At 49.0% G+C, this 14241-nt stretch overlaps 1 protein-coding gene across 2 annotated transcripts in view; it reads right to left on the bottom strand.

Annotated features, from left to right (window-relative positions):
- Positions 1 to 2548: 2548 nt before the first annotated feature.
- The window catches only part of GLP2R (glucagon like peptide 2 receptor), a 42087-nt gene continuing 30394 nt past the window's right edge, over positions 2549 to 14241 (bottom strand). For both annotated transcript variants that reach the window (XM_070773090.1, XM_019982522.2), the window contains exons 11-13: positions 11675 to 11813; positions 6287 to 6328; positions 2549 to 5298 (exon numbers count right to left, since the gene is read on the bottom strand). In XM_070773090.1, the coding sequence (XP_070629191.1) occupies positions 4963 to 5298; positions 6287 to 6328; positions 11675 to 11813 (517 nt within the window). In that variant the 3' untranslated portion in view covers positions 2549 to 4962. The remainder of the gene's footprint in view (positions 5299 to 6286; positions 6329 to 11674; positions 11814 to 14241) is intronic.

Raw genomic sequence — 14241 nt, 5'->3', positions numbered from 1 at the left:
ATTGTTGGGTAAGCAGGTTCCAATAAATGCAAGAGGAGCCGGGCACTCAGCTGACTGGTCAATCTCCAACTGGAAAAGGAAATATTTCTGTCGGTTCAGCCTCACGGACAAGGCTGTGTCGCCGTCGCAGTCACAGACCAGGGTGCGGGGACTGTGGCGCTGCAGGAAAGAGACACGGCCCTGTTCTGGTACAGCTCAGGGTGCAGAGGGGACCATAGACCTTGAAGAAGCCGGCAGGGGTGGTGAGGTTACCATGGAGACACGCAAAGCATTGTGGGAAGATACAGTAGGCGGGGCTGACTTGTTCAGGGATGGGGAAGATGTTCCGGATGAAGAGGCGTTTCAACTAAGACCCAGGGGATTGGAGTGGGGGAAATGTGAGGGTGGAAAAGTGATGTGTCTTAGAGACCCTGAGTCGGGTATGAGCAGTTCAAGTTCTAGGACCCTGAGAAGGCCAGTGTAGCCCAAAAGCAGAGGGAGGAGGCGGGGAGAGCAAACTGAGTTAAGCTTCCAAAGTAGGCGGTGGCGGGGGGAGGCCAGACCATGCAAGGACTTCCCTGCAGGCCAGGGGAAGACCTAGGGTTCACCATGGGCGTAGTGGGGGCTGTGTGGGGTTGGAAGTAGGAGGGATTTATGTTTGTAAGAGAACTACCCCGGTACCCCCCGCAGGATAGGAATAAATTAGGCAAGACTGGGGCCTGGATATCACACTCCTATAATTGCCCAGGTGGCCTGGGCCAGGGGAACAGCAGTAGGGTGGAGAGAACGCGACCTGCTGGGAGATATTTAGAAAGTAGGATCCACCTGACTGGTTCAGGGGAAGAGGGAGGAGCAAGGATGGTCAGTAGCCAGGTTTGTGGCTTGGGTGCCCAGTGTAATCCATTTGATTACACCAGATGCCTCAATGGTTTTCACCTGGTTTTCATTGTGATGTCAATAGGTTTCACTGGTGATAGCCACCAAGGTGGGAAACAGCAGGGAGAGATGCTGGTTTCGGGGGAGGATGACCAGTTCAGCTCTGATCCAATGCAAGGTGAAGACAGATGTCCCCGCAGCCCCTACTTTTTAGGGGCAAGGAAAAGGAGCCACAGAGTCAGCAAGTGGCTTGGTTAGGGTCCACTAATGAGTGGAAGCCAGCCCAGTGCTGCCCATTGGCTCACACTCCCTTATCAGAGCTCCAGAGCCTGGGACACCTCGGAGCTCCACCTGCGGGTTCTCAAGATCATTGTGTTCCTTGTTTTGAAAGCTCTTTTATTCTTCAGCCTTAAGTTCCAAGACGAGGTCAGAAAAATATGCACATGTTCCGGACACTTGAGCAACCTGTATGCAGCCCTCGGGGGCTGGGGAGTCTCCCTCTGCTGGTGTGGGGGAATTACCCTCGCTTTAGCAACAGCAAAGGCTCAATCACCGCCACCAGAAGTGCTGCTCTTTGTGGAGGACAGCCTTGAGAGTTATCGTAATACTTAAGGATGCAGTGTTTCCTATGAGCCAGCCATTCTGCTGGATACTGGGCATTATTTCATTGATGGGGGTGTTATTATTAATATCCCCAGAGTATGGATGAGGACACTGAGGCCATAAAGTAAGAGTAGGGTTAGTACTCGAACCAGAGCCCCTTTGATTACACCAGAATGCCTCAATAGTTTTTACCTGGACCTGATAGGACAGAATTCTGGGATCGCACAGCATCAGAGCTGGAAGTGGGAATGGCTATACAGCGTCTAGTCCAGCGGTTTTGGCAGAAGGAGAGAAGCCAGCTGCCCAAGATGCCCCTCCAGTATCAGACATAGAGGCCACCCAGGAGCCATCTCGGGGGAGAAGAAAGGCCCAGGGTGGCCTAGGGAAAGAAGCAAAGGGCTCAAGGCCTCACTCCAGTGCTCTTTCCCAAGCTGTGTGCCGGGCTGCTGGTGTGCCTTCTGGGCTCACTAGCCATCAATGTTTCTAGAATTGCAATGTTCCAGTAATTGCAAAGCCAGAATAGAGACCCACTAGGTGGGATTTTTTTTTTTTTAATTTAGGCTGTGCTGGGTCTTCATTTCTGTGCACAGGCTTTCTCTAGTTGCAGCAAGCAGGGGCTACTCATCATTGCTGGGGGAGGGTTTCTCTTGTTGTGGAGCACAGACTCTAGGGCACCCTCGGCAATTGTGATGCCCAGGCCTATTTTCCCCCCTGCATGTGGAATCTTCTGGGACCAGGGATCAAACCCGTGTCCCCTGCACTGGCAGGTGGATTCTTCACTGGACCACCAGGGAAGTCCCTAGGCAGGATCTTTAAAACAACAGCAAAGTGAATGATCTAGGGAGCAATCTAGAGAAGGCAGACACCTGCCTTCTACGCTTTTGACATCTGACCTCTACTTCTCTCCCCTACCCCTCTGTCCACTCCTCTTGGTCCCTGAGACAGTGGACCCCCCAGGTTTATTATCCCCAGGCTTATTACCGCAGCTCTTTTCCCCATTCCTGGCCAGGAGCAGTGCACCAGGTTCTCCAGGGGTGGAAACCTTCAGCTCCAGTGAGAAACCAATGGAAAAGAAGAGACAAAACACAAATCCAATTGAAAAACTTATTTTAATCATTAGCAGAACAAAAGCAAGCAGTCTGTGTGTGGCACCCCATTTGTGGAGTGAGTGGGGAGGACTTATTTACAAACACTTTTTTAAAAGTCCCTTTTATAAATGGCCGGGCCCTGAATAACTGACTCTCAATAGCATCCAGTGCTCCCAAGACATATCTTTGTTTCCTTTGACGGATGTGTTCTGAACCTGTTCTCAACCAGCTATGCTGGGAACCAGCTAGGAATTCACACAGCCCAGCTTTCTAGGTGCTAATAAGCCAGTGAGAAACAGAAGAGACTTTTACAGAATGAAAAAACTAGGGCATATATCTTAATGATTGAATTGTGGATAATCTGGACACAAAAAAGAAACCTTTGCTTGGCTCTATACTTGCCTAAGGTCAATGCTTCAGTTTCCCCTGGTGCAGAGCAGAGCCAGGCCTGGGAGGAGGGGAAGATGGGCACTTCAGGTGCAAAATGTAAGGTGGGTGACCAAAAGCTCAGTAATCAAGATAATACTTTGATGTAATCATTTTAAAATAAAAATTAATGTTAAAATGTCCATTATGAGCAAAACATTCAAAATTTTTTTCTGGCTGCATTCTGCATCATGTACGGTCTTAGTTCTTTGACCAGGATAGAACCCACACGCCCTGCAGTGGAAGCGTGGAGTCTTAACCACTGGACCACCGGGGAAGTGTCTCAAAAATTTTAAAAGTCAGGACCAGACCCTGCGTTTATATCTCATGGTCCCGCTTACTCCACCCTCATCGTGGCCTGGTTCCAGTAAAATATCATTTTTATGAATGGTCATGGCCTGTAGCTCACAGAATCGTCGTTGCTTTGTTATCACATTAAAATAGTACTTGACAGTTGTGGAGTTTTGTTTTTGTTTTTATTTTTAGTACTCTCTTCAATGTTGTACCTGAACTGCGCTCCTCACTTGCCTCTCCCTGGTCCCTGTCCTGATGCCAAGTGTCCTTGACAATGGAGTTGCCAGGTGACGTACCAGATGTACAATTAGACTTGAATTTCACATAAAATATATCCCATGGGATATACTTAGACAATACTATTATTCACTGATCCAAAATTCAAATTTAATTGAGGATTGTGTATTTTTAACTGTTGAATCTGGCAACCATACTTGATAAGCGTCATACCTCCCGTCCCCCTAAAATAAGGCAGGATTTGGCCCCACAGCAATATATCCCACCCACCCACTCATGTACAGTTCACATATAATAAAAGCAACACTCCTAAACACCAAAACCCTATTTCCATAGCGCATTCCTCCTTTGACCTTCCCTCAGCCTCTCGCCTTACAGTTTCAGTCACTGAATTTGTCCCTAAGCCTGGGCCCTCCTCTGCCTCCAGAAACATCCTCCACTCAGGGCCTGTAGCACAACTCATTCCCCATCGGCAGACTGGGTTCCCTAGCCCTGGCCCTCCTCAGCACCACCTTGACATGTCCAGATCACCCATAGTCCTCTCATTCAACTGGGTACCCTCTGGCTCTTAGCATCAATTTCCATAGGCGGAGTAGAATTCTTATCAGTGGGGACTTAGGGGGAGCAGTGGGTAAACCCCCCAGGGAAGCAGGTACAGCCATTGATGGCAAACCAAACACAGCAGAGTCAAGTAACGCTTGAAGTCAAACTCAGAAAGGCAGGTGGAGCCAGAAAGGCGAGAAAACAACCAATGGCAACTTTCAGAGGGGCTCTGGGAGCTGGGGCCAACGCTCCAAGGAAAGATGGGCTTGTCTCGGGTCAAACAGAACTTCCATGGAGTGGGATCTGCACTGTCAGAGAAGGAGGGCAGGCAGGTCACAGCCTAACCGCTGAATGCAGAATACCACAGGCCTCGCTGGACCAGCGGCCAGCTCAGAGGGGTTTCTAGTTCCAGCACATCCTGCCCTGGATTTTCAGAATGTAGGCTTGCATCAGAATTGCCTGGGCTGCTTGTTATAAAAGTCCCATCACCGGCCATCTAAGTGCTCAGGTGCGCTCTCAGTATCTTTGCTGTGAATGAGTCAGACTCTGCATGTGAAACACTTGGCAGGTGGTCCTGGGACACCCTGCTCCCGACTTCAGATGGATACCTGGTGAGCGCTGGCCTCTGTTTCAGACCAGACATCTTTCTGAGTCCTCAGGCGAATTTAGGGCCAGCCTGGGAGGCTAATGGTCATTTTGGAAAACACACCTGCAGGGGTGATGTGAATGACAAGGGCAGGCAGAAGTGGTGAGGGTATGCAGCCTCTGTCTACGGAGCAGGGAAAGCCTGGAAAGAGTCATGGTGTTGGAGAGAGCTGGATGTACCAGAATGATGCTCACCCTGCACCATCCAGCTTGGCCGCCGCCTCCTTCAAGTGCTCAGGAGTCCGTGGGAACTGGTGCAGTGGGCTCCTGCCTAGATCTCACTCTCCTTGAAGATCTCCTCCATGGTGTGCACCAGGGTGAAGTAGCCCTCGCTGCTCTCCGACAGGCTGCTGCCACGGGGCCAGGCTGCGTGGCCTTGACGAGGCGGGGTGCCTGCCACCCCTAGGCCCTCCTTGGTCAAGTGCAGGAGCCGCCCACCACCAGGCCAGGGCCGCGCCTTCTGCAGCGACCCGGAGTTGGTCCCCTCAGAGAGCTTCTTGGGACATTTCCCCAGGAATCGGAAGTTCTTCCCCAGCACCCAGGCCCTGCAGCCTGAGTGGTGGGCTAGCAAGAAGCGGGCCCACTGTTTTCGCAGCTCAGCCTTCACCTGCCAGGCGAGAAGAGAGCAAGGTTACTGCCCGGGAATCATTGAATCCTGCATCCACTCAGCAAATGCGTGTTGAGTGGCTACTCAGGACCACCCTACAGAAACTTGCGTTCTCACTAGGGGAAAGGAACAGAGAAGCAAACAGACACATTTGAGCAGAGCAGAGGGTAGTAACACCCAAGGCTGTTAAGCAGGACCACGGGAGGAGGTAACAGTGTCTAGAAAAGGACTGTGTCAAGGTGGCATTTGAGGCCTGCCTGATGAATCAAGGGTCCCTGTGTGAAGATATAGAAAAGGCAGCAGTGAGCAAGACAGACGAGGTTTTGCTGTCAAGCAGCGTACATTCTAGTGGAAGGAGGCAGAGATCAATATTTAAACCTGGGGTGGGAAGAGGGGAGGATGAAAGGGAGCTAGAAATCCCACTGGCTCCTAAGTCAGGAGCAAACTGCTCCAGCCTGGGCCCTTCCCCCTTTCAAGCCTGTTTCCAAAGGAGCAGAGGGCTGACTGGGGCTCTGCAACAATAATAAATGTAACCATTGTTACGAGGCAGAGAAACTTTACCACCAGCGCCCCAGGGTAACACTGCAGGGCAGGGACTGTTCCTACTCCCATTTACAGACTGAGGTTCCAAGAGCCATGGTGACCTAACACACAGCTCCTAAGCGGGTGAGTCTTCACAGCTTGATGCGAATTTCTGGACTCTAGACTTGCAGCTGGTTCCCTCTATCACACTTTGATCCTCCTGCCTGGCATAGCTCCAGCGGGACCATGGTTGGGTTCTGTAAAGAAAACTCACCCCAACACCTTGTCCCCGGAGCCTCAGCTGCCTCTTCTCTCCACTGGATACCCGAGGTGCCCATTTGTCCCAACACATGCTAGTCACTGCATGTCTCCCCATGGCACTGTCATATAAACTGAACCCTCCAGGGGGCAGCAGGATGCCAGCCCCAGCCTCGCAGGAAGCTAGAAGTTAGCACAGAAAACTTACCTCTCCATTAGCAAAGCAATACTGCGAGGCCACCAGTAGCCCCTGGAATGAAAGGAAGAGGTGGTGTGAAGTTCTACTCAGTAGAAGATGTGTCTGAGGGTCACTTGGAATGTCCGCAGGCCAGCCCTAGTCTCAGCAGCTTCTACAAGAGGCAGGCAGCTACTCGCTTGTGCTAACTAGAGTTAGTCTAGTTAGTACGTACTGGTGACGTTAACTCGGATTTCCATGGGGTCTCTTCTTTCTTTGACACCCACCACCCATATCAGCCAAGGCATTGGCTTAGGTGGTCATAGGTCAATGATGTGCGTGAGTGTGTTAGTTGCTCAGTCGTGTCTGACTTTTTGCAACACCATGGACTGTAGCCTGCCAGGCTCTTCTGTCCATGGGAGTCTCCAGGCAAGAATACTGGAGTGGGTTGTCATTCCCTTCTCCAGGGGATCTTCCTGACCCAGGGATCAATCCCAGGTCTCCTGCATTGCAGGCAGTTTCTTTACCATCTGAGTCACCAGGGGAAGCCCAACATCATTTATTCAATTATACAAATACTGAAAAAGGCAAATGTCCCATTTCTACTTGTCCATAGTGGGCAGTTAAAATATTTTTGTTTTTTGCCTAACTTGCATCCTTTCCTGACCCTTCCCCACTCCCTGGGCTCTGGCAGGGCTGTCAATCATGCAGTCCTCATCTTCTATGAAAGCTATCACCACCATAAGCTGCTCAAATGGTCATGTGACCCTAGCAGGCTCAATCACAATTCTTTTCACTAACAAAGAAGGCTTCATCTCTTCCCCACATTGGCCAACTTCAGAGTCAAAGTCAGTCTGGAGACACTCAAGGGCATCTCTCCCAGCCACGCAGAGTGATCCCATCTGAGGATGAGGCCAACATAGAGAAAAGTTGAGGCTGGAGATTGTCAAGAGATGGGTTTCGGCGGTACTGCTATGGCTTTCCCTGAGACACGAGAGTCTCTGGGACTTAGACTGTGTGTCTGAATCACTGGAGATCCATATGTGTGCAGGACCCAAGGGCTTGAGTGTTTATGGGAAGAACATCATAAAATGCCAGGACTCACAAGCAAAGGACACATTTCCAAACAGAGAGTGAAGGTCATGGTGTAGGCTGACTCTTCCATCCCTCTTGATAACATTTCTCTCATCTGCTGTTGCTAGGGTGGGAGGTTTGGTGCTGGGAACAGAGCTAGACTTGAAAAGGAATTATAAAATGTTGTTCTGGCGGGGGGGGGGGGGTAGATTTTTATGCTCGTTCTCAGGGAAGCCAGAGATCGCCACGCGGGCTGACACGACATCAGTCACGTGTTTGGATTCTGCCCAGGGGCCAGGAATTTTCCTTCTCCCAGGCACCTTTGTTTATTCCATGGCTCCAGAATGGCTCTGCTCTTGGGCTCCTAAAGGGGGCACAGTGCAACCAGTTTACCATTCTCACACACTCGGTCTCCTTGGAGGGTCAGAGCTGCTCTGTGCAGTTGGCAGGGCAGGTGTTATTTGCCTCTGGGTCTAGGATATTAGAACAGAGTGCTGGGACTCTCATGAATCAGTTGGCTACAATAGGATTCCACAACACAAGCGTGTCTTTCACTTCACGTTCCCGAGTCATGGTTGGAGGAACATCCTGGAGTCTGGTTAATTTTTGTTCTAGATGAAGCAGGTGTGAAGGGCTCAGCCCCCCGAGCAGATGGCTCTCACTCCATATGTCACCACCACGTGGTAGTCTCTCCACAGATCCCTTGACAGCAGCGGGAGGCTGATGAAATCCTCTAAGCAATAAGACCTTGGGAGAGCGAAGCCCCCCCGCCCACCAAAGCAGTTCAGTTCAATCGCTCAGTCGTGTCCGACTCTTTGTGACCCCGTGAATCATAGCACGCCAGGCCTCCCTGTCCATCACCAACTCCCAGAGTCCACCCAAACCCATGTCCATTGAGTCAGTGATGCCATCCAACCATCTCATCCTCTGTCATCCCCTTCTCCTGCCCTCAATCCTTCCCAGCATCAGGGTATTTTCACATGAGTCAGCTCTTCGCATCAGGTGGCCAAAGTATTGGAGTTTCAGCTTCAACATCAGTGCTTCCAATGAACACCCAGGACTGATCTCCTTTAGGATGGACTGGTTGGATCTCCTTGCAGTCCAAGGGACTCTCAAGAGTCTTCTCCAACACCACAGTTCAAAAGCATCAATTCTTCAGCACTCAGCTTTCTTTATAGTCCAACTCTCACATCGATACATGACTACTGGAAAAACCATAGCCTTGCCTAGACGGACCTTTGTTGACAAAGTAATGTCTCTGCTTTTTAATATGCTATCTAGGTTGGTCATAATTTTCCTTCCAAGGAGTAAGTATCTTTTAATTTCATGGCTGCAATCACCATCTGCAGTGATTTTGGAGCCCAAAAATATAAAGTCTGTCACTGTTTCTGCTGTTTCCCCATATTTGCCATGAAGTGATGGCAATGGCAAGCCACTCCAGTACCCTTGCCTAGAAAATCCCATGGATGGAGGAGCCTGGTAGGCTGCAGTCCATGGGGTTGCTACAAGTTGGACACGACTGAGTGACTTCACTTTCACTTTTCACTTTCACACAATGGAGAAGGCAATGGCAACCCACTCCAGTGTTCTTGCCTGGAGAATCCCAGGGACGGCAGAGCCTGGTGGGCTGCCGTCTATGGGGTCGCACAGAGTCGGACACAACTGAAGCGACTTAGCAGCAGCAGCAGCAGATGGGACCAGATGCCATGATCTTCATTTTCTGAATGCCGAAGCAGTAAGAAAAGGAAACTGTTGGGTCCAGTGCTGATTCCTGTGGTGGAGCCACTAAGACACAGCCCCCTGATAATGCACCTGCTCACCTGAGCTCCCACCTCTGCCCGGTGGCCTGGAGGGAAGAGCACAGGGTTATTCAGGAGGGCAGCCTCTGCCCCGGCATGAGGCTCTCAGTGTGCTTCTGTCTCTCTCTGGAGAGCCCATCTGATTCCTCACCCTCCTTGGCAGTGCTCCGGGGGAGCAGGGCTGCAGGACCAAGTGATCAGTGCAGTAGCTGGTCTCCAGAGACCGCCCCAATGTTTTCTCCATCCCTTTATGTGACTTCGAACATCAAGAGGTGGATCTTATCTTCCCTTCCCTCGAGGCTGGGATGACCTTGTGACTCCTCCTATGAGCACAATGTGGTGGGAAGTGACATTCTGGGAATTCTGGCCCTCCCTCTTAGAACACTTGCTCTGGGGATGTTCTGGGAGTCCAGCTGCCATGCTTCGAGGCGCACAAGATACATGAAGAAGCCACGTGGAGGAGGATGGAGGCTCTCTGATCCATATCCTCAGCAGAGCTCCCAGACGACAGCCCATGGCAACGTCCAGCGTGTGAATGAGCTGTCTTGGATGTTCCAGACCAATCCAACCTTCAGATGTTTGCAGCCTCATTCAAAGATGACATGTATCAAAAGGATCGCTCTGACAGCCCAGCTCACAGACTCATTCAGGATAATAACATAGTTACTGCTTCAAGCTATGATGGGGCCTGGTTTGTTACACAATAACGGGTGACCAAACATGTTTCCAGTCACCAGAGAGTTTGATAGGCTAGGATTCTTTCTCAGAAATCTGACCCACAAGACCCCACATGAGTGTCTGATCTTCAGCTGGCTTTGGGTACTTGAGATCAGCTGATCGAGGGGATCAAGCTCTCTGAGGAAAAAAGGGCACCAGATACTTCTGACAGAACAGCTGTGGGCTTTTGTTTTGTTGTTGTCATTTCTCGTTTGGGATTACTTTTTAAAGAAGATTAAGACCAAGCAACATAGGAAACCCAAATGACTAAACTATATAGCCTTTGCAATCCCCAAAAAAGATTGAAATAAACATGGTTTCAAAATGCAAAAAATTATCAGTGTGTGCTCTCTGTTCAAAACTACATGCAATTCAGCTCTAACAGAAGGGAAAAAGAGCCATTGTCCAGTGATCCCTACCGTACCTCAGGCTCTGTCTCCCTGGCCTCTGGTGAGTGTGCAGTGGTCAGGAGCATTTTCTTCACTCTGCCCACAGACTCTCAGTACCTGACAGTGTCTGCTAGTGGCTTCAGGACTCTGATACAGGGACTTCCCTGGTGGTCCAGTGGCTAAGACTCCATGCTCCCAGTGCAGGGAATCCAGGTTCAATCCCTGGTTAGGGGACTAGGTCCCACATGCAGCAACTAGAGTTCACACGGCACAACCAGAAGATTCTGCATGCCTCAACTAAGACAAGGTGCAGCCAGATACATAAATAAATACTAAAAAAGAGACTGCTATAGGAAACTTGGTTCTGACCTTCACAGAGCACCTGAGAAGCCCTCCTGCACAGTGGTTACAAGCCAGGCTTAATCTCTGAATGCAAATCTCATCTCTGCTACTTGTTAGCATATGCAAAAGTTCCTCTGAGCCACAGATGTTTCAACTATAAAACGATAGAATAATCACTCCCTCACAGTGAGAATGTGAGGCTTCAATGACATTTATTTTGACCCAAACAAAACCAGTTCTGGTGGCAAAGAATTCACCTGCCAATGCAGGAGATGCAAGAAATGTGGGTTTGATCCCTGGGTCAGAAAGATCTACTGGAGAAGCAAATGGCAGTCCACTCCAGTATTCTTGCCTGGAGAATCCCCTGGACAGAGGAACCTGGTTGGCTACAGTCCATGGGGTTGCAAAGGGTCAGACATGGCTGAGCACAGCACAGAAAATCACTTCAGCCAGCCTCAGCCATCCAAGTCTGCAAAGCTTAGGCTCTAGATGAGTGGGGAAGTCATCTAGAAAGTTAAGCCCATGAATCCCATGAAAGAAAGATGAAACAGACCTACTATATCCTACCTGGATTGCTGACCCCCAGAATCATGAGAAATAATAAACATGACTGTCATTTTAATCCACTAAGTAATGGATGACAGTTTAAGCAATGGATGAGCAAAATGCCTAGGTACCTCAACCACAGCTGGCCTCTTGTTTCTAGATTCAGCTCCCACATAACTGTCAAGGTTCAAGAGCCTCCTGGTCTCTACTCACTGTTCATTTTGCACAAACTCTGTGGAGAACCCAGCAAAAATAGGCACTTAATAAAAGACTCCATGCTGACACTCGCAAAGAAAATGATTGTGAGTCACACCAACTATTACAGAGCAGGAAACAAACCACTTTCCCTTTTGTAGTCACCAAGTCATGCTGGCAAGATTAAAGCAACATGTCCCTCTCCACACTCTCCTAATTTGAAAGGCCCTCGCTGATCAATCCTGCCATTACTTGAACTCTTTTTCTACCTGCAGGCTCTTGAAATTCTGAGTCTGTTTGGATCAAAGGCATTAGGCTTTCTACAAAGGCAAGAAGTCCTTGTTCAGACATCTACTTACATGGAAGGAGCCCAGAGTCAATTGAATGAAGAGTCGTATATGTCTTGGAAATCCTTCAACTTGATCATCAGTGATGAAAGAGAAGAGAATGTCATGAACGCCCAATAAAGGGATGAGGACCAGTGTGGACTTGGCCAGTCTGCAAGTAACAACCGAACAGGTGTCATGAAAGCCGCCCTGGGAACAGGCAACATTTTCTGCTTTTCTGTGTACCGATTGTGCTTAGTCGTTCAGTCATGTCTGACTCTTTGTGACCCCACGGACTGTAGCCCGCCAAGCTCCTCTGTCCATAGACATTCTCCAGGCAAGAATACTGGAGTGGGGTTGCCATGCCCTCCTCCAGAGGGTCTTCCCAACCCAGGGATTGAACCCAGATCTCTGACATTGTAGACGGATTCTTTACCATCTGAGTCACTAGGGAAGCCCAAGAATACTAGAGTGGGTAGCCTATGCCTTCTCCAGGGGGAATTTCTCAACCCAGGAATTGAACTGGGGTCTCCTGCACTGCAGGGGGATTCTTTACCAGCTGAGCTACCAGGGAAGCCCTTTAGTATAGCTCTAATTGTATTGATAAATAGTTGGTTTTTCTGTTTGTCTCCTTGGGTACATATACATTGAATGCCCTAAGAGCCAGTATGGTCTTGTTCACAGATGCATCCCCACACTTGACTCATGGAAGATGCTCAGAAAACATGAATTAGATGGATGAATGGATTCCCCCATACAGATTATGATATACCTACAGATCTTAACATTTTGTTTGATGGATATATTTACACGTACATGGGTGTCCCCCTGGGACATTACACAAGTTCCCTATTGCCTGGCCAGCAAGTGCCTCTACTTCTTTCTCTATCCAGGACTTCCAACGTCAGTGCCTTACAGAGCCAGAGAAGGGAAAGAAAATGACTTGCCCAGGGTCACACAGCCACTAAGTGGTATCTCCCAGCCTGGAAGCAGGGCTTCTGACCTCACACTCAGGCCTTGCACACTAAAGCAGGATTTCATCATCTGTCCCCATGCTGTTCCCAACCTGACAGCGAGGGCAGCAGGAAATGAGACACTGATCCTTCTCGTAAAAAGCACCGTGTGGACACCGCTGTTGTATACACTCTACACAAAAAAGACAAACATTGCTTTGTACCACCCACGTGCAAATGCACAGCTGCGACCCAGACATTCCGTACCGCATACTGGTGGTTCCCAAATGGGCTATCAGAATTCCTACAAAGCTTTGAAAAAAAAATATATATATATATAGGTTGGCTCTCAATACAGCTTCCTGGGTCCTGTGTCAACCCCCTGAATCAAAATCTCTGGAGGTTGGGTCCAGGGAATGAGGATGTGTAAAGGACTCCCCATGGGATATCAAGCAGCCACATTTGGAAACAACTTCTCTTCACTGTTGAGCAGCTTCTAAATTTCAAACTAACTACGTGAGTAAAGGTGACTCACATTTGGGGCATAAACAAAGCTACTGTCTGATACACATCTGGGGAAAAAAGAGCTTAAATGTAATGAATTTTTTTTTTTTTGCCCAAGTCACTTGTCTTAAAGACTAGGAGAAGGTTCGTTTCTCCTCACTGAATAAAAACCCCATGGAGTTAAAGATGTGGAGGGACTTCCCTGGCAGTCCAGTGGTTAAGACTCTGTACTTCCGCTGCAGGGGTTCAGTCCCTGGTCAGGGAACTAAGATTCCACGTGCTGCATCTTGAAGTCAAAAAAAAAAAAAAAAACATGTGGGAACAGAGAGGGTCAGCAGCCCCCATGTGCAGTATCTTCAGGGAGGTTTAATTTTATCCAAGAGAAAGCATCTATATGAATCTTGTATTTGAATGTTATCAATGAAATTAAAACCCTCACCTTTGTACCCTAAAAGGACCTACAGCCAGTAAGAGTTGAGCAGGAGTCACCAAGGAGGGGGACGCCCCCCACCCCCAGCACATGGGCTGAGCGTCCTAGGACAGAGCCCCGGGACCGAGGAGTGGAGAATCTGAGATGCAGCCACCAGTTAGGTGATCCTCCTGAGCCGAGCTCACACCTAGTAGAGCTCCCACACCCACCTGTGCACACTCACTTAGCTGAGCCACATTAAGGTGTTCCCAAGCAGAAACTCTGTCAAGAGTTTCACGTTTTGCTTGTTTGTTTCTCTAATTTCCAGGAGTATCTTAAATCAGAGGTGGCAAATTGGCATCCATGGGTTATATTTGACCTGCTTACAGCTTTTGCTTATGCTAGGTAGTGATCTTTGCTATTGGAGCTGCCCTTAAATAATGAGATTTCAAGCAAAGAGGTCCAGGTGTTCAGCTTCTTTTGAAAAGTAGGGAGATCTGACCAGACTGGGCCGCAATTCCTTGTTGCCAATCGTCATCTACAGCCTTTAGAGGGAACACGGTTTCTCCAACCCAAGACTGTTTGGCCCTTGCAAGCGTGTGAATCTTTGACCCTCACTCTGAGTTATTTAAAAAATCTTTATTTATGTATAAAAATATTAAAATATGTATGTATGTATGGATGGATTATTTTTAAAAAAAGATTTATTTAGCTGTATTGAGTCTTAGTTGTGG

Source organism: Bos indicus, chromosome 19, assembly GCF_029378745.1.
Source record: "Bos indicus isolate NIAB-ARS_2022 breed Sahiwal x Tharparkar chromosome 19, NIAB-ARS_B.indTharparkar_mat_pri_1.0, whole genome shotgun sequence".
Taxonomy (NCBI): domain Eukaryota; kingdom Metazoa; phylum Chordata; class Mammalia; order Artiodactyla; family Bovidae; genus Bos; species Bos indicus.
Note: the sequence above shows the minus strand (reverse complement) of the source record. Positions and strands in the feature narration are given on the sequence as shown.